At 50.4% G+C, this 20,201-nt stretch overlaps 1 protein-coding gene across 1 annotated transcript; it reads left to right on the top strand.

Annotated features, from left to right (window-relative positions):
- The first annotated feature begins 694 nt into the window (after nucleotides 1-694).
- On the top strand, nucleotides 695-15,364 carry SLC22A14 (solute carrier family 22 member 14). The gene is made up of 11 exons (XM_059388310.1): nucleotides 695-1,159; nucleotides 1,895-1,998; nucleotides 2,201-2,355; nucleotides 3,398-3,566; nucleotides 8,686-8,806; nucleotides 9,062-9,159; nucleotides 9,411-9,625; nucleotides 10,138-10,147; nucleotides 11,339-11,482; nucleotides 12,083-12,286; nucleotides 15,163-15,364. The coding sequence occupies exons 1-11, from the start codon at nucleotides 695-697 to the stop codon at nucleotides 15,362-15,364; spliced, it is 1,887 nt and encodes a 628-aa protein (XP_059244293.1).
- Nucleotides 15,365-20,201: the final 4,837 nt, after the last annotated feature.

Here is a 20,201-nt window from a genome sequence, read left to right as displayed (position 1 = left end):
CTGCAGTCAGGGGCTGCTGGTTCTTTTTTCTATTGACTCAGAACAGATTGCCTTCTCAAGACTTTTAGAACGCTTCCTTTTGAACTCTTTGCTTGATCTGCTTATATTCTTACAGTCAGTATTGCTCTCTCTCTCTCTCTCTCTCCCTCCTCCCCCTTACCTGCCTTTCCAGTTAGGCTCTATGCTGCTCTATGCCTCTCCACCATTTTGATGCCCCAGGTGTCCCAACTTCTGTGGTCACCTGACTACTCCTGATCCAGATATCTTGGGGGGTTTTGCTTGTTTTTTTGGAAGACTTTTCCCTGGAGATCTCTCCTACCTTTTATAAGACTGGTGTCTGTCTGTCGAACCAAAATTTCAGTTGTGGGGAAGCCGTGGGTAAGAAAGCTCTTCGGAACTTATTAATGACAACAGAAGCATAGCATTTTCTAAAACATTTACAAAATGCTAAGTGCACTGAAAATCAGGGATGGGTAGGGCCCCTAGGGAACAAATTATGTTAACGAAGAAACTTCCTACTAGAAGGAACTAGAGAGAACATCGAGGCTGGAATCCAAAATTCTGGTTAGTGGCTCCCCAGCCAGTCTCTGATGTCTGGGAAGTGGGGTCAGCAGAGACTGAGCTGTATCCTTTCTTTGAACAGATGGCAACAGAAAATGGCTGCAAGGTAAAGCACAGATCCCACCATTCTTCCATGAACTCGAACCAGCTTGAGGTACCAGTGCACACCCAGTCCCCGTCTCTGGAGAAGCTGTTACGCAGACTGAGGGCCTCGGACGCCCAGCAGGATGACAATTTTACCAACATCCTGGATGTGGTGGGGGAGTTTGGTACATTCCAGCGGAGGCTGGTGGCCCTCACCTTCATCCCCAACATCCTGTTGGCCTTCTTCATGTTTGCTGACATCTTCATGTTCGCAGCCCAGAAGCCCTATTGCAATACTAGCTGGATACTGGCAGTGGAACCCAATCTGTCAGAGGCTCAGCAGTTGAATCTGACCCTGCCCCGAGAACCCAATGGCAGTTTCCAGACATGCCTCATGTACTTGCCTGTGACCTGGGATCTGGATTCTATTATCCATTTTGGCCTCAACTACACACAGTCATGCCAAGACGGGTGGATCTATCCTGAGGCCAAGAAGCGATCGCTGGTCAATGAGGTGTGCCTTCTCCTGAGTTGTCTATAGCTACCCCCACAGGCCCAGAGATGTGCCCTTACCCTCCTTGAACAGATGGGGATATTAAGGCTCAGGGAGGGGAAGCAACTGGTCCATGGTGACCTTGCAGAGACAGGGCCAGGGCAGCAATGCAGGATCCCTGTTGTCTAGGCCTGGCCTCACCTGTCTTTGCCAGGAAGCTAGAGTTGACGTGGGGGTCAAGGCAAATGTCAGCTGGCAGGCTTTGCCATCTGTCCAGGGAATTGCTCCGTAGCTATGGCTCTGCCCTCTGTCTGAACTCACACACAACAGAGAACTGGGGAAAGAAGCATCTTGGATCAAGTACCTCTTGCAGGGTTTCTCCACCACAGCTGTAACCTGGGGCCTTCCCTGCACAGACCTGCCCAGTTTGAATCTATGGGCTGGGGCCGTGACATCTGCATTTGAGAAAGGGTCTTCAGTGATTCCAGCCTTTGCTCAGTTACATTTCCACCCATTCCCCATCTTGGCCTGGGCCTCTAGTCCCCTCTCTCCAGGCCTCAATTCCAGGGTCTGCCAGATGCAGGATGGGCACACGCACAGCTGCCTGTCCCTGTCCCAGGCTCCTAAAGGCCCACCCTGCATGGGGATGATGAGGGTGTGGTGGTGGTGGTGGTGGAGGGCTGTTGGCTCAGTCCCTGGACCCAGAAAGTTGATCCTGGGTAAAGGCCTGTATCCAATCTTGTGTAAAACTCCCAGTTTGACTTGGTGTGTGGCAAGGATCGGAACACGGAAGGCGTGCAGACCATGTTAACGGCCGGCCTCCTAATAGGGTCCCTCATCTTTGGGTTCGTAAGTGACAAGTGAGTGTCCTGGAGTTCCCTCTGGCCCCTGGAAGCCCCTGCCTCCTCCTCGTGGGCATTCTGAGCTAGTCTCAAGCTGGGGGCGGCGAGGGCAGGGACACTCCGGAGGCCTATAGGCTGCTCCAGACCGGCCCCGGGTGTCCTGCTGGGCCAGCTCAGGGAGGTCCAAGCACTTGGCGCGCCCTCCGTTGGACGCCCGCAGGCTGGGCCGCTACCCCACCATCCTGATGTCGCTGCTGGGGCTGACCGTCTTCGGCTTCGGGACAGCCTTCGTCAATACCTTTCGCCAGTATCTGTTCTTCCGCTTCGGCGTGTCCCAGGCCTTGGTGTGCTACGCCATCAGTAGTGTGTGTTTAGGTGAGGCCCAGCTGCCTGGTAGGGGGATGGGGAGAGGGATCCCCCTGGGGGCGCATAGGGGGCGGGGCCTGGAGGGGCGCGCACCGCGGGGGCGGGGCCAGCGTGGGGCGTGGCTGGATCGTAAGGAAGGGGAGCTGGCAGGATTAATGGAGTTGCAGTCTGTGGAGGCTGGCAGTGGAGGGAGGAGCTTCCACCCGCAACGTCCTGGAGATGCTGGAGAATCTGTGCTCAGACTGCCCTTCCACCCCCATTCTCCATCCTGGCCCCTCATACCCCACACATTCCCTGTCATACCTCTTGTGTTCCCCTGTGCCTCCCATGGCTTATATGTATTGAGCCCCTCAGACGGTCCGGGCCAGCTGCTATACCCTCTCTATGTACTGTCTTCTGTCACCGTGACAGCACTCTCTTCGGGAGGTACTCTTCTCTTACCCCTTTAGCAGAGAAGCCTCATGAAGTTAGCCAACTTGCTCAGGGCCACACAGCAGTTACATGGAGGAGTGCCATTTCATCCCAGGCCTGTGGGGTGCCAAAGCCCCAAGTTCCCATACACTCATTCAGCTTCCAGCTTCCGTGGCCTAGTGAGCTCAGGGCGCCCAGGCAGGAGACCTTTTTTCCTTGGAGCTTATCCAAGGGAACTCGCTTCTTCACAGAGGCCTGAGGGACTAAAAACAAAGCTAAAGGCACACACTCCTTGCCTCACCACATGTCAGGCCACTTGTGAGGAGTTGTACCCAGCAATGGGCCATCTCTGCGAGAGAGACACGTGGTCAGGGAGGAGATGTTGAGAGGGAGCTGTGAGGTCAGGAAGGGACTGGAGTCTATATGTGTGATTGGGAGGTCAGACAAGGGGCCTAGGACGTGTCCTGGGAGCACAGAGGCACTCCGCTTGGCTTTAAAGTCCTGTTGACCTTGGGCAGAAGAACCTTCACCCAGATTGAACTCTCCCAAGCAGGGCTGGGGCATCTCAGAAGGCTGGGTGCCGGGGTAACCCCAGGGACTCTGAGCTGACCGTGATTTTGTCCTCTTGGCCTACATACAGCTACCGAGTGGCTAATAGGCCAACACCGGACCCACGCCATCATCCTGGAACACTGCTTTTTCTCTGTGGGATTCATGTTCCTGAATGGGCTTGCCTACAGCCTCTCCCACTGGCGGTTGCTGTTTCTGTTGGGTGGGGCACCCGTGTTCCCCCTCATTTCCTATATCTGGTGAGCAAACATGGCCTGCGCAGGGATGGGTCTGATGGGCTAGAAGTTGAGGGGTCTGGAGGGTCCTTGAAGGGGGGTGGAGGGGGTAGAATTTTCCTTTGGAGAAAATACATGCAGATGAAATGAGAAAGAGCCCAGGGCAGAACTTCTGAAGCCCTAACATTAATCCCCACCAGAGATGCTCACAGAGATGTCAAAGAAATGGTCAGAAAAATCAGAAGCCAAAGTGTTGAAAAGGCAGGGTTGAAAGCAAGAAAGTTGATGCTGGGGAAGAAGGCCTTTGTGACCCTGAGGTGGCTTCAGTGCAATGGCAGGGGATTGACGAAAGAGGAGGGACTGAAGGATGGGGCCTTCCAGGAGAAGTGCTGGGAGAAGCCCACAGTGCTGGGCTGAGATGGGCAAGGGGATAGTGATGACGTGTTTGGGCAGCAAAGACAAGGTAGAGTACGTGGTGTTCTGAATTGTGGGGGGTCACAGACAGAAACCTGAGACTCCCAAGCTAGGAAGGGACAAGTGATGGCAGAGGGAGAGAAGAAAGCAGATGGAGAGTGAGAGGAAGAGACAGAAGTCTCCTGGGTAAGGACAGCAGTTCTGTGTGGAGAAAGGATCAGGATTCACCTTGACATCATCTCGGTTAATTTTTTCAACTTTGCAAAAAGGACGGGTCTCCTGTCCTGGGGGCAGAAGGGGTCGGGGGTGGTGAGAGGAGAACTGAAGCTTCAGAGGATCAAAATAACTTTCCCAAGGCCACACAGCTGCAAAGTGGCAGACCTGGGATTTGACTCAGCCTGTGTGGCTCTGAATTTTACCCACTGTGCCATGCACAACATGGATTATAAGAGGTGGTGTTACCTGTTAAGAGCAAGAGCATGTATGTGGCTTGGAGATCTTCCAAATACCAAGGCTGGCTGCATATCTTTGGCAGTCACTGACATTCCCAAGTGTGTACTGGGGCCCCGCTGTTGCCAGGGGGCATGACTCTGTCATGGGAGCTAGAAAATAGTGTTTGATGGCTTGACCTTAAAACATTTTTTTTTAAAAGCAATAAATGCATGTTGTTAAAGTCTTTATACCAAAAGGTTGTGGTGAAACATAGTCAAAAATTACAGCTCCTCTCAGCTCCCCCAGTTCCTTCCCCAGAAGCCATCACACTGTGGACTCTCAGCCCTTTCTTCTGATAGGTGCCTACAGAGTTCTACATTCTGTGAGCAGACAACTCATTGGATGGGGCACATTTTTCTTTAGACATGTCCTGTCAGCTCTTCCTTCCCTGACACTTGACAATATCTTGGGCAGCTTCCCTCTCTTTACAGTCAATTTTTTTTTTTTTTTTTTTTTTTTGGTCAAAGATTTTATTTATTTGGGATACTTGAGTGGCTCAGTCAGTTAAGCATCTGCCTTCAGCTCAGGTCATGATCCCAAGGTTCTGGGATCAAGTCCGACATGGAGAAAAAAAATCCTCGCTCAGCAGGGAGCCTGCTTCTCCCTCTGCCGGCCCCTTCCCCTGCTTGTGCTTGCACGCTCTCTCTCCGACAAACAAACAAAAAAAAAGTTTTAAAATCAGATTTATTTTATTTATTTATTTTAGAAAGAGAGAGCAAGTGAGTGGGGAGAGGGGCAGAGGCAGAATCAGTGCTAGCCCAATGTAGGGTTGGATCTCAGGACCCCAGGATCATGACCTGAGCTGAAATCAAAAGTCGGACGCTTAAACTGAGCCACTCAGGCACCCCCTCTTTACAGTCATTCTTCATTGTAAGGAAAAGTCTCATTGTGGCCATTCAGACTCACTTTGAAGCTTTGAAAAATCCAGTCTCGTCCAGTTTAAACTTAATCTTTCATCTAGTTCACAGCTTCTCCCTGGTGGCTAACCAGCTCAGGTGAGGGTTCTGACCTTTGCCCCTCCTCCTTTGTCTCCCTGCTCTGACCTTCCAGGTCCTAGGCAGGGGCTAGGGCATCAGAGAAAAGAAAGAAATGTGGGACAGGGGCTATAACCGGTGGTCAGCGTGCTCTGTAGGGCAGATATTCGGAGGCTGATGCTTTTCATGGCCCATATGTAGGTCTTCAGGGGTCCACCCGGTGTTTCCCAATGCTCCAGACACCGTCCTTATGACCTCTCCGCATCCTGTCGCTGACAGTTTACCCATAGCTTCTCTCTGCAGAGGTCTCCGTGCCCTAGCACGCGAGGTGACTTCAAGATAGCAGGGTCCACTTGGCCAAAAAGGCTCTCACCGCCCCATCCCCCAGCCTGCCATTGCAGGTGGCTTCCACCAACTTCCTGCCTGACCATATTCAGGTTGACCTTTGGGTTTGCATAGGCACTCCAACTTGAGGGCGTGGGAATTAACTCTCCCTGTAAATGAGGGCAGTCCCCTCATTTCTGAATCAGTAAGTTCCAGGCAAAGAGTGGGAGGGCAGACTCCCTTTCTCGAAGGTGGTACCCTTCACCAGGTTTGAATAGATGAAAGCGACCTGGGGAGGGCAAGAGAGTCTCACTGCCACCAACCGGAAATTTCCAACCTCTCTTGGTGGCTGAGGGAGGTGGCTACCAGGCTATTCTGTATTTTTATTAATTTTTATTTTTAGTGAATCCTGTCCCAAATGTGGTAACACCTCTCTTTAGAATAGGAGATTATCAGTCATTGTTAATAGCCTTGGGACATCAGCAGAAATTCCAAGACAAAATTTCCATGTAATGTTCAGTTACCCAGCTCTTCCTCATTCTCTGATTTTATTATTTTCTCAATAGCATTGGAAACTTGTACTATGAAGATAAAATTGCAAAACTTTCTCAGATGTTTTGAGGGATACAAGTTAGAGTTTTCTTTTTTTTTCCTCTCCTGCTCCCTACATTACCTGTGTCCTCTGGGGTAATTTTTGTTTTCTTGCTTGATTTTTTTTTTTTTTTTGGGGCCCCATTTACATTGAAAGGTCTTTTTTATTTTCCCCAACATTTTGGTGATTTTTGATCATCCCTTCATCTTTAAGAGCAAGTTACAAAGATGCTAATGGGAAGCTGTGAACAGAAGCTGATTGCCTGGTAATCCTGTAGGGCAATGCATCTCAAATTTCCAATAGCAGCAGAATCAATCTCATGGGGACTGGTTAAAACATCAGTGACTGGGCTCTGCCCCCAGAGCGTCTCAATCAGTAGGACTGGGGCAGGGCCCGTGAATCTGAATTTCTAACGAGTTCCCTGGGGATGCTGATGCTGCCGGTCCACTGACCACACTTTGAGAATGACTACCTCGGGGTGACCAAACAGCAGGCGCCTTCTCTTTGAGGGATCCCAAAGCCAGGGCGTTACCTAGCTCAGGTAGTTTTGCTCCCCAGTGGGGTTGGGAGTGGGGACTCTTGTCTTTGTCACTGATAGGGTCCGTGATCAAAGGAGCGAGACTGATACAAAGCGAAGGTCAAGCAAAGCTTTATTTTGTGCCAAGCATAAAGAATCAGACCGGTCGGGGCCCCTCTTACAGAAAGAGCGACCCCTCCCAGCCTCACAGACTAACTTTTATAGAGCAAAGACCATGTGGTTGAGCCTGGCCACACACAGGTGGCCGATGAGATTGCAACACACAGAGAAAGCTGCACAGTCATGCTAGGTCACACACCGGTGGTCAATTGAATTACAATTCACCCTGTAGCAGCCATTTGAACTAGCCTATCACCTTGGTCAGAATTGGCACCCAAAAGGCGGGGTCCACATTCTTTAGGGAGATAGTGATCGGATGTCTCCACCTGACCTGACTCATCCTTGCATTTGGGCTCTGTTATCTCCACCTGACCTGACCCTCCCTTGTATTTGGGCTCTGTTATCAGGGACTGGTCAACCATATTTTACTGCATAAACAAAAAAATGGCTGTTTAATCCGAGATGGAATCACTCTGGCTAAGTAGGCCCTTACAGTCACGCAGTCACAGGGCCTCCCCTCCATTCCCCTGTGTTTGTCCTCAGCCTGGCTTAGCCTCTGGGTGCAAACCACAGAGGGAACTAGAGTCCCATTTGGGAGGACTGGGTGTTCCAGGTGCCCTGGCTGTGTGCGGTGCCTTGTCGCCTGGTCACCGACCTGCCTCCACCCACGTCGGGGCTGTGTGTATGTTTGTGAAATCTTTCTTCTACCCGCCCTCTCTCCCACTCTCTTTGTTGATATCCACTTTCTTTCCTCTGGTTTAGAGTGGGCACATACTCAACCTCCCATCTTTTTGAAGCAGTCCCAGTTGGGTGACTTTCTTTGGGCGTGTTCCCAGACTTACCATGGAGAAGGATGGCAGGGGGGCTTCCTGCTGGCCCCTAGCTGAGGGCAGGAGCAGGGGCAGGCAGAGAGAATAAAGTTGCCCCTAGTGTCAAGGGCATTGCCCAGCTGGCCACAGGAGTTGAGGCTAGAGCCTGGATTGAGGGAGGGGGTGCATGTACAAGAAGTCGGCTCACTGATGGCACAGTTTGTAAAGAGTGCCTCATCAGGGCACTGAATTCCATGCCAGCTCTGCCTCTGTGACCTTGGGCAAGCCCTTACCGCCTGAGACTGGGAATAAAATGGAGATAATTATACTAGGTCCAGGGTTGGGCAGGAATTAAACTAACTGATTTGTATGTAAGGGCACCAAGCACATTCCCAGGCACATCATAAGTGCCTTAAATGCTTACCTGTGTGGATTCTGACAGCCTGGGAGGATCGGGAAGAATCAGGAGACCAGAGTTACTCCAAGGTCAAGGGCGGTGGGCACTGTGGGAGGGGAGGAGATGGCACAGAGGGGACCTCTGTTCACCTAGGCACAGGCTGGGCCCTGGGGTCCCCTGTATTCTCCAGGCTATTAGGAGACAGAGAGGGACAGGAGAAATGCCGACCATGAAAATGGGGCCCGAACAGAGGGTTGTGAGCATGAGCGCTCATGGAGGTAGCAGAGGGGGATGAAGCTATAGGACAGAGGCAGCTAGGCTCTGGGGTGACCCTGAGGGGCACTGGGGGCTGTGTGTGACCTGGGGAAGGGCTGACTGCCAGCAAGGGGCAGAGGCACTTTGAAGTGGAGGGTTACTTTCAAGGCCTCCAACATCCATCTCACATTACGTTGGAGATCTCTGAGGCAGCTTAGAAGGATGGCTAAGCATGGGTGGGCCACACAGGATCATTCCGGAGTCCCCTCGGTGGCTGCTGATGAAGGGGAAGGTGGAGGAGGCCAAGCAGATGTTGTGCTACGCAGCCGGTGTGAACAAGAAGATCATTCCCTTAAGTCTGCTGGATAAGGTAAGAGGCCTTGGGCCTGGAGCAGGGCCAGGGTTAGGGTGTGGAGGAGCCTCTTCCTCCTGGGACCTCTGCCCAGAGGCTGTCCCCAGTCCACCACTCGAGGAGAATGGTGACAGCAAAATTGAAGCCTGCCAGCGGAAAGCCAGAGACCAAGCTGACACTGGGCGGGGCAGGGGTGGGTGTTGAGGTCCTGTGAGGGTGGGGAGCAAGCTGGGGTCTCAGTCTGGCCTCTGGTTGGTCTTGCTTGTCTTGTAGCTGCAGCCACCCGGAAAGAAGGTGATTAAGGCCTCTGTCCTGGACTTCTATAACAATAAGTACCTCCTCAAGGTGACCTTGGTGATGGGTTGTGTGTGGTGAGTACCCGGGACTGGCCAGCAGGGAATGCAAGTAGAATCTGCCAGAAGCTCTGGGGAGGGGATGGGCAGCTGCAGGGGGGCAAGGCCCAAGGACACCAGCTTGGCTACAGATCCAGAGCTCCGAGCTTCTTTCTGTCCCCCATTCCCACCCTGCTCCACTTGTCTCTGCCCCATCTTTATTCCTGCCCTGTGTGCTGCATCTCCCTCTCCCTCTCTCTGTGTGTGTCTCTCTCCTGGCTTCATTTTAGGTTTACTGTGGGTTACAGTTATTTTATGCTGATCCTCAAGTTGAAGGATTTGGGCATAAACATCCACTTCACTCGAGTGATTCCTAGCATCGTGGAGGTGCCCGCCCGGCTGTGTTGCATCTTTCTCCTTGAGCAGATCGGGAGGAAGTGGAGCTTGATTGTGACTACCTTCCAAGGCTCCCTTATGTGCTTGCTTGTCCTTATCCTCCCCTCAGGTATGGCTCACCCTCCCCTGGGTAACCCCCCCCCCGAAACCCTCCTGCTTCCTGAGACCCCTTCTTCCTGCCCTGTTTGGCCAACAAGACACCCTGGGAGTCAGCTGCTGCACCCACGGCCTTGTTGCCCTCCTGAGCTGGTGCAGATCATTGGAGCACTGCCCTCCTCAAGGGAGAGTCCCAAACTGGGCGCTGGAAGCTCTCTCAGAAATGGGGAAGAGAAAGGGGTGCTGTCCCTGAGAGAGAGAGTGGGCAGCCTTCTTCCAGCCTGTGTCCGATCTGATGGTTGAGTGTGAACAGAGGCCCACCGATAGTCCTTCAACTGGTACCCCCAGGGCCTGCCTCTTGTCTATAACCTCTGATTGGGAAATGTCTGTTATCTGGAACTTCACCAAGAAAAAACAACCTGAGTGTGAAGGGGCTAAGCCCTCAGGAACATTCTTACAGGGAGGCCTCTCCTTCCCAAGAAGGCACAGTACCCTTCAGCTCAGAACTACATAAGGAAACTGGAGGGGAAGGGGGGTGAAGGCACAGCAATATTTTCAAAATTTCAGAGAGTCCTGGGCCGATGAATATGACCCAGGTCATAGGGCTAGAGAGTGGGATGTCAGTGTTCACTCAGTCAGAACTGCTAGCCATGAGAGCCCCCTCAGCAGCTGGGGCCAGAGCAGGGAAGCTGTGTCCAGGGGCTGCCTCAGAGTCTGCCTCCTGCTCTCTCAGGGCTAGAATTACATGTCTTGCCTGGGACTGGTCCTCTCCCAGATGTTGGCAGTGTTAAGCTGCTAAAACAAAATGGGGTCACACATGCATTCTTTTAAATTGCTGTGGCTTGGTAGTTTTTGTAAAAAGTGGGCCTATAGGGGCGCCTGGGTGGCTCAGTGGGTTAAAGCCTCTGCCTTTGGCTCAGGTCATGATCCCAGGGTCCTGGGATCGAGCCCCACATCGGGCTCTCTGCTCTGCAGGGAGCCTGCTTCCTCCTCTCTCTCTCTCTCTCTCTCTGCCTGCCTCTCTGCCTACTTGTGATCTCTGTCTGTCAAATAAATAAATAAAATCTTAAAAAAAAAAAAAAAACGAAAATGTTTAAAACTCTCAAATGTGTGAGAGAAACTAGGAGTAGAATCCCCAGTAGGTAAAACTAGATTTCTGGTTTCATCCCAGAGCCAAGAAAAGCTGGGGCCAGAGCAGGGAATGGGGTGGTGGCAGGGGCCTGCAGAAGCTCCCAGAACTGTAAGGGGTCCCCTCCTAGTCAGTGAGCAGGTGCAACCCCCCCACCAGGCTTCCCCAAGCCTGAAGAATGGGCTTTCCTGGATATTTTCTTCCTCCTCTTCCTCCCTCAATGCATACCTCTGGCTGCCCAGGGTTGAGAATCCCGCTCCAGGGACCTAACACACCCCTCCACCCCAGTACACACCCCTGCTTCCTCCACCTTGCAGAGGATAATAGGGAAGGTGGGAGGGCCCTGAGCAGGCCATGGGGTAGGGGAAGCTGCCTCAGGTGAGGTTATGGAAGACAAGAATGAACCTGGAGGCGGAGATGCTGGGGCTGAGAGGTCGTGGAATGAGCAACTCTCCCACTGCAGATGTACTAACTTCTGGCCTGGCTGGGCCTGAGTGTGCTGATCAGCTGCCAGGGTTGGGGGGATGGGGGGTGGGGAGGTAAGGGTTGGGAGCGTGGGGGGTGGGATGGGGACACGGTTTAGATGCCTTCAGGGAGGCCCAGGCTCAAGTGGCCACGTTGTCTGACCACAGACCTGAAATCCATGATGATCATCCTAGTCGTGCTTGGAGAGTTCAGCCTGGCGGCCTCAGTCTCACTGTTCTTCATCTACACCGCGGAGCTCCTTCCCACAGTCCTCAGGTAGGCGGCCTGGCGGCGGGGCCATGGGATGTGGCGAGGGCATGTTCCAGGAGCTAGCTGCAGTCTGCAGGCGCGTGCTGAGTGGTTTCCCTGGATCTCCCCATTACACCTTACAAATACCCCGCAAACTTCGTCGTTAGCCCTCTCTCAGCCAACAGGGTCAGGTCGAGGCCAGCCCGCAGATAGCAGAGCGGGCAGCCTGAGGGCAGACTCGGCCTTGCCCTGCGGTCTGAATGTGTGTGCTGCTCTGAGGGTCCGGCTGGGCTGTACCCCGTGGTGGTGGGTGGGGGTGGGTGAGGGTGGGATGGGGGAGGGGCAGGGAAGTCCGTGGTTCCGTGGTTAGGGTGGCGGCTCTCCCTCCCCACCCAGCTCCACCGCTCTGTCTTCTGTCTTCTCCTGCACACCTGCCTGCGCCCTGGCTCTCACTTCCCCTGCTCCTGATCCTGAAGCAGGCCCCAAAGCCAAACTCTCCACAGACCCTCCGTGAGTAGGCTGGAGACTGGAGCATGTGAAGTCTGGGGAGCCAGGGCTTCCACCCCACCTCCACCCAGTCTCTGGGCGCAGTAGGCCTCCTAGATGAGCTCTCACTTCCCCTTCCAGGGCGACAGGTCTGGGGCTGGTGTCTCTGGCCTGGGCAACTGGAGCCATCTCATCCCTGGCAGTCAGCTACCAGAAATTCATCATCCTACCCATCTTTCTCTGCTGCATCTCAGCCACCCTGTCCTTGTCCCTCTGCTCCGTGCTGCCAGAAACACAAGATCAGGCTCTCCCTGATAACCTGGAGCACTACTTCCTGCAGACAAGGTAGGTGTGCAAGGCCCCTGGCCCTGGCCCCTGAGACTATGTCAGGCACTGTCCACCCTTGCCTGTTGGCCAGAGGGGCCTGTGACCCCAGGGCCACTCTGTGTCTACAGCAGCTCCCCCAGCTCTCCTGGATGTCGCCACCTGCCTCCTCTCCACAGCCTGGCCCCTGCCAGCTTCTGTCCTTTTGGCTCTCCTGACCAGCCTGGGCCAGGCCTTCTCCTTTCCTCCCACTCTGCCTCCCTGTCTGGCCTTGGTGCTGCTCCTGGAGATAACCTGGGCTCTCTCCCTCCCAGGGCACAGGGCCTGGGCGGGGGGGGACTAGCTCTCTGAGTACCTCCCCTTTCCTATCTGCACTTTCAGCTTCTCAAAAATGACCCAGTCTTTTAAAAATTATTATTAACATATAATGTATTATTTACTTCAGAGGTACAGGTCTGTGAATCATCGTCTTACACAATTCACAGCACTCACCGTAGCACGTACCCTCCCCAGTGTCCATCGTCCAGCCACCTCATCCCTCCCCACCACCCCCAGCAACCCTCAGTTTGTTTCCTGAGATTAAGAGTCTCTTATGGTTTGTCTCCCTCCCAATCCCATCTTGTTTCATTTTTTCCATCTTTACCCCCCATGACCTACCACCCTGCCTCTCAAATTCCTCATAGCAGAGAGAGCATAAGATAATTGTCTTTCTCTGATTGACTTATTTTGCTCAGCATAATACCTTCTAGTTCCTTCCATGTCATTGCAAATGGCAACATTTCATTTCTTTTGATGGCTGCATAGTATTCCATTGTGTATATATACCACATCTTCATTATCCATTCATCTGTTGATGGACATCTAGGTTCTTTCCATAGTTTGGCTATAGTGGACATTGCTGCTATAAGCATTCAGGTGCATGTGCCCCTTTGGATCACTACGTTTGTATCTTTAGGGTAAATACCCAGTAGTGCAATTGCTGGGTCATAAGGTAGTTCTATTTTCAACTTTTAGGAACCTCCACACTGTTTCCCAGAGTGGCTGCACCAGCTTGCATTCCTACCAACAGTGTAGGAGGGTTCCCTTTTCTCTGGATCCTCGCCAGGGCACAGGGCCTGGGCGGGGGGGGACCAGCTCTCTGAGTACCTCCCCTTTCCTATCTGCACTCTCAGCTTCTCAAAAATGACCCAGTCTTTTTAAAATTATTATTAACATATAATGTATTATATATTATATATTATAATATATAATGTATATAATATATAATTATATATCATATATAATATATAAATAATTATAATTATAATTATATATAATTATATATTATATATAATATATAATTATATATTATATAATATATATAAATATATATAATGTATATAATATATATAATTATATAATGTATTATATATTATATATTATAATGTATTATATATTATATATTATAGCCACTATATCTGTCTTTTCCTGATTTGTTAATTTTAGCCATCCTGACTGGTGTGAGGTGGTATCTCATTGTGGTTTTGATTTGTATTTCCCTGATGCCGAGTGATGTGGAGCACTTTTTCATGTGTCTATTGACCATTCGGTTGTCTTTTTGCAGAAATGTCTGTTCATGTCTTCTGCCCATTTCTTGATTGGATTATTTGTTCTTCAGGGTGTTGGGTTTGATAAGTTCTTTATAGATTTTGGGTACTAGCCCTTTGTCCGATATGGAGGACCCAGTCTTGATTCATAACTCTACCTCAAGGTTCCAGTGGCCCAGAGCCCTATTTGGGAACTGGGCTCTGCCCCCACCGCTACAGAGGCACTTCTGGCCTCTGGTCTCCTGGTCTCATGACTGGAAGAACCATGCCTTCTGAGGTTTGGGTCAACATGACCATCACTCTCTCCCTGGACCTGAGGGGACCTGAACACCAGTGAGGGGCAGAAGCTATTTGATGTTCTCCAGGGACCTGGGCTCATTCCACAGGGTAGCTGCCTCTGGTCATCTTCTGCCCTCCTCCCCACCACCCTTCTCCTCTTTCCCTCCCTCCTCAAACTCTCACTGACACCATCTGTGCTGGGCATTGTACTGGGGCTGGACTGGTGGTCTCCAGCCTTAAGTGAGAGAAAGACATGCCAACAGTCTTCCCTTAATGGGCTCTGAGAGAGGGACGCACAGGACCTTGGGAGGAACTTTAGTTTGGGGAGTTGGGGCAGGCTTCATAGAGGAAGTGGCAATGGAGGAGTGCTTTGAAGAATGAAGAGGGGTTTGCCCCATCATAGAGAGGAGGAATGTGATGCTGCAGAATGGCTAAGAGCACAGACTCTGGAGCCAGAGGGCCTGCATTTCTGTCTCTGCTGCCACTTCCTCACATGTGCCTCAGAGACTCACCTGCTTCATTTGCAAAATGGAATGATAACAGAGTCATAAAAATCCCTAGTGCTTCCTGAACCTTGACTATGTGTCAAATCCTGCTCCATAGAGGCCTTTTCATATGTTGTCCTAACAACCACATGCAAGGTAGGTTCTGACCCTGTTCCCCATTTTACAGATGAAGAAACTAAGGCACAAAGAAACAAAGACATGTGGCCTAGGCTTTCTCTGTCTTGGGGCTTTGGGCCAGATTAAGCCCACATAACATACTTGGCGCAGAGTCTGGCATGAGCCCAGTGCTCCATAAATGCTAGAGCTGAACCCCCAAAGATGCAGCAGTGTGAGGGGCCTGGGTACGGTTAGGAGATTGCACAGCCCGGTTCTGGTGGTGAGGGTCCCTCTCGGGCACGTGACAGAGCTTGGCTGGGGACACGCAGGCGTGGGAAAGCTAAACGTCTCAGGCATGCAGAGCCCAGCATGGTTTTCCTTAGCTCCTAAAGATGCAGGGTCCTGACTTGCTCTCCAATGGCTTCTTCAGGAACATGGCGGAGGACATGTTCACCGAGGAAGTAGTAAGCAGTGAGGGGACTGCGGAAGTGATGAAGAACACCGTTCTCAGTTCCACGAAGCTGAAATCAGACTCGGACAGTCTCTTCAGCGTGTCCTGGCAGGATGTGTCTTGGCCTGGCAGAGGAAAGGAAACAGACCCACGAATGACTGATGGCCTGGCCCCCAGATGATCTTGGTGGGAGCTGAGGGTCTGGGTGTGGGGCTGTGGACTAGAGGCCACGAATTCCAGGCCCAATCCAACTGAGGGACAGGTCCGTCCTGCTCCAAGGCCAGCCCTCGAGATCCAAGAATGGCCCCTCCTGGGTGAGCTAGGGTGTGATTTATTCCGATAAATGTGCCATGTTGGACCTGAGATGGCTCAAAGTTGGTCAAAATTGGCTGTGTGTGGAAAGCCCAGAGACCCAGGGCTGGAGAAGGATGGGCCGAACAGGCTCCCTAGAGTCCTTCCTGTCCTTAGCTAACCTTGGGGACTGCGAGGTGCAGGGGCGCTCTGGATGGGTCTGTCTGTGAGGGCTGGGAGTGAGCAAGGGCAAGACTGTGCCCAAGTCACCTGCATCCTCTAGCCCAGGCGTCTGCTAGTGTGGGCAGATTTCCAGTTCATGTGCAAGCTGACATAGACTTCAGCCCCACCATATGCACTTGTCAGGGGTGGAATGTAGAGGAGTAATGATGACCTTTCCCACTTGAACCATTGCACAGAGCTTTCTCACTCTCACTTTCCCCTTTGACACTCACAAATAAGCATGGCTTTGGGGATTACCCATCTCATCCTCATCCTCAGGGTTCCTTCCCTCATGGTCCCAGCCTGGCTGACCTCTGACCACCACCACCCCAAGGATAAGCTCCCACATCTGTTCACAGTCCCCTCTGCCATGCAGGTTAGTCTGCCCTTCCCAGCTGGGGTGGCAACTTCCCCAAACAGGGTCCAGGGCTCCTCAATGATTAGCCAGACCCGAAAATCTTTGGGTTAGGCCCCGATCCCCACATCCTCTCTCCCTGGGAGTGCAGGGCCCTGAGGGCAGAGCCTGGCCCTTCTCCTCTTTCTCTGCTCAGTTTTTTGGGAGATCATCAGCTTACAGGGAGGAGCTTTGGGGAGAGGGACAGAAGAGTGCCCATCCTCATGGAGAAGAGGAGCAAGGGCAGCTCTCATGGGCAGGGCTGGAGAGTAGTGCACAGTGATGGCCCTTAGTATCTGGTCCGAGCACACTGCTCTGGGAGAGTGTTCCCAAGCTTTGGCACAGCAAGAAGCTGTTGCCCACACCTTCTCCTGCCCACATCATTTTCCAGTCCCTCGGTTTCTTACCAAGTTTCCCAGGATTGCCTCCCAGGTGGGGTTTGAAGTTCCCAGAAAAAGGAGTCTCACAAGTTATCTGCTTACGGGATGACAGGATGTTTTAAAGGCCTCCCTTGCTCTTTCTTGGCAGGGGGTCATTGCGGGTGGGGGGGATTGTCTGTGGGCTGTGATGACCAAGACAGTAGCCGTGTTTAAACACTTCACCTCAAACTACTTTGCTGGAAGGATCCAACCAAGGAACAGGAGGGGAACTGGGTTGGGACAGAGGAACAGAAAGCGGACAGGCCCTGCTGGTGTGATGGAGCTGGTGGCCTCAGTTGTGGCTGCCGGCAAGACCCAGCCCACCCCTAAGTGATTTAGATCTCCCATGGATAGCCAGGATTTGTCCCTCAGTTACAGATAAAACTATCTTGTTTATTTATCCTATCAGTGGCTAATGTGGCTCAGAATTTGACATTATGTATTTTAACCTATGAGACCCACACTGTCTCACACAATAGCCACTAGTCAGATATGGCTGTTGAGGGCTTGAAATGTGTATAGTCACAATAGATAATGCTGTGAGGGTAAAAAAACCACTAATTCTGAAAATTTCATTCAAAAGGAAACAGACTATCTTGTCAGCATTTTTATATTGGTTGTGCATAAAAATGATAAGATTTTGGATATATGGGGTAGATAAAATATTAAAATTAATTGCACCTTTAAAGAAAAACTTTTTAATGGCAGAAAATCTGAAACTACACAGACTTGCATTTGTGGCTCCAAGTTATATTTCTATTAGACATCACTCAACTAGAATCTTTTTTTATTGGTCTCCCACATCAATCTTGTCACATGGGTTTCTTAATGAAATATTGAAAATTAAATGCCAAGATTGTAGGAAGCTGCGCATTGCACAATCCTGTGAATCTGGTATCTTTATGATATAATTGATCTGCAGCAAACCTGTCAGCCAGGGGGTCCCGATGTGACCCACAAACTTGTGATGCCTGTGACTTTGTGGGGCTTTTGGCGCCCAGGTCATGATAACTGGCTTATGTGGAACTCTGTTGTCTGTGTCTCTCAGCTAGCTGCTCGGCCATTTCTCCCACTGCCCAGGCAGCAATCTACACATGGGACCCAGCTTCTTATGTTGTCAGCCTCTAACCCCAACCCCAGAGGGGTGAAGCTCACAATGTATAGAGTGCCCCTAAGCTGACAGCAGGGTTGAAGCAACTCAGAAGGGGGCTCGGGTGCTGGCCCCATGGATACCAGCCCCAAGCCCAGAAATGAATGTGAGAAGATGTGGACCTTGGAAGGTCCTGGCAGAAGCAGACACTACACCATTTCCTAGAGATGCTGGCCACAACAGCCCAAGACTCGTAGGGCTTTCTAGGGAAGATGTATTTCACCCAAGATAAATTTTTAAGTAAAAATTACCGAGCACAGGACGAAACAAACTGGTGTGAGACAGAAACAATAAACCCAAGGATTTGCCATCGGTGTGCCATCCAGGTGGGGTAGGGCTCTCTGAAAAGGGATTGACATGTCTTTAAGTTGTTCAAAGAGATGAAGCAGCCTAACTCCTAAAACACTCACTGGGAAAATGACACCATAAATCCTTGAAATGAACGATGTCATAAGTGAAGTTGAAAAAACACAATAGAAAAAAAAAAAAAAAGAAAAAACACAATAGAGAAGTGAAATTATAATAGATACAACTGAAGAAAGTGAATTGTTGCATATTCTCTGTGGGTTTCCCTTCTCGTTAAATAGCACCCCTCATCTCTACTGATACTTTTGGCCATCAATTCTAATTTGCCTGAAATTACATTTATGCCAATCTTACAAGCTTCATTGAATAACATGCAGAGAAGTGCATAAATCAGTTAATGTTCCATTTTATGAGTTATCACAAGCACATGGTATCCATCAACCACATGGAGAAGAAGATTAATAACACCTCAAGGTTCCCTCCTGATACTTCCGTTCACCCCCTTCCCTTCCTCCAAGGAAACTACTTGACTTCCAACAACAGAGGTTGAAATATAGCTAGAGTCTTAACACTTTTTCTTTTTTTTTCTTCTCACTGTGCCTCCACATGGTGGAAGGGACAAGTTAGCCCTTGGAGGCCTCTTTTAGAAGGGCATGAACCTCATTCATTTGTGCTCCACTCTCCCGACCCAGGAGAAGGGTTTTGAATGGTAGGAGGAGCCACAGTTCAAATTCCTGCATCTGGCTTCTTAGATTCATCTGGTGCCCTGTAAAAACTTTGTTTATAGGCTGTAGAGAATTCCAGTATCACAAATTGACCATAATGTATCCATCCACTCTAGTCTTGACAAACATTCTGGGCGTTTCCAAAAGTTAGACCTGTACTGTGATGAAGAATGTTTCTGCTGTGGTCTGAATGTTTGTGTGGCCCCAGAAAAGTATGTTGAAAACTTAATGCCCAAGTGATGGTACTAGGAGGTGGGGCCTCTGGGAGGTGACTGGGTCGTGAAAGTGGAGCACAAATGAATGAGATGCATGCCCTTCTAAAAGAGGTCCCCGAGGGCTAACTTGTCCCTTTCACCATGTGGAGGCACAGTGAGAAGACAGCCCTGTGCAATCTGGAGAGGGCTCCTCCCCAGATACTGAGTCTGCTGGTGTCCAGCCCCTGGAACTGTGAGAAATAAATTTCTGTTATTTGTAAGACATCTGGTCTATGGCATGTTGTTATAGAGGTCCAAACGGACACAGACAGCTTCTGTGAACTTTCTCATAACTACACTCTAGAGCACAGAAACCCATTTTTCTAGGCTCTATTTGGGAGTGAGATTGCTGGGTGGTAGGGTATAAAACACTTCAACTCTGACCTGTCATGCCATTCATCATCCAAAGTAGTTGCTTCAGTGTACACTTTTTAAAGGGGAGGTAGACGATGTCCTATGTCACCTCTTTGATAATACTTGACATTTTCAGACTTGAAGTTTTACCTAATCTGTGGCTGTGTAATGGTATCTCTTTGCGTTACAGTTTACATTTTTGTGGCTGTGTAATGGTATCTCTTTGCGTTACAGTTTACATTTTTCTCATGCTTAAGGAGATTGAGTGCCTCTTGATAAACCTATCGGCCACTTGGAGTCCTTGTTTTATGAAATACCTAGTCAAGTCTTTTGCCCATTTTTGTGTTAGGCTGTGTGTTCTTCATATAGGTTTGCAGGAGGACTTTATGTGTTCCAGGTGAGTCTGTTGTCAGCTATATGTGTTGCAAATATCTTCTCCCACTTTGGTTTGCCATTTCACTCAAAATATTTTTACAGTTCCCTTTTTTCAAGAAATATAGGTACCTAATTTTGCCAGGATCTCTTATTGAAAAGATTTTCCCAGCTGTCCTCAGCACCACCATAAATCAAGTGACCACGTATGTGGTCTGAGTCTGGATTCTCTCTTCATTAGCCTGTTTGTCATTCTTGTGTCAACACCATTTTTTCTTGGGTGCTGTGGTGTATTAAAGTCTTGATATCCAGGACATCCTATATTGTTTGTGTTTAAGAGGGTCTAGGTTTTTGTCTGCCCTCTGCAGTTCCTAATGGATCCTGGAGGCAACTCATTAAGTTGCAGAACAACAAATGAAAAACACCTATTGGAGTTTGGACTGGGATTGGGGGGAAATCTATAGAATAATTTATAATACTGAGTATTCCAATCCAAGAACATCCTAGATTATCTCTCCACTTATTTAGGCC

The sequence above is a fragment of the Mustela nigripes genome, chromosome 2 (assembly GCF_022355385.1).
Source record: "Mustela nigripes isolate SB6536 chromosome 2, MUSNIG.SB6536, whole genome shotgun sequence".
NCBI lineage: Eukaryota > Metazoa > Chordata > Mammalia > Carnivora > Mustelidae > Mustela > Mustela nigripes.
Note: the sequence above shows the minus strand (reverse complement) of the source record. Positions and strands in the feature narration are given on the sequence as shown.

What these genes read in the sequence shown, in the direction of transcription:
- SLC22A14 (XM_059388310.1), top strand. Translation starts at nt 695, where the DNA reads ATGAACTCGAACCAGCTTGAGGTACCAGTGCACACCCAGTCCCCGTCT. An exon ending in AGCGATCGCTGGTCAATGAG is followed by an intron (nt 1,160 to 1,894) that starts GTGTGCCTTCTC and finishes TAAAACTCCCAG; the next exon opens with TTTGACTTGGTGTGTGGCAA. An exon ending in CCTTAAGTCTGCTGGATAAG is followed by an intron (nt 8,807 to 9,061) that starts GTAAGAGGCCTT and finishes CTTGTCTTGTAG; the next exon opens with CTGCAGCCACCCGGAAAGAA.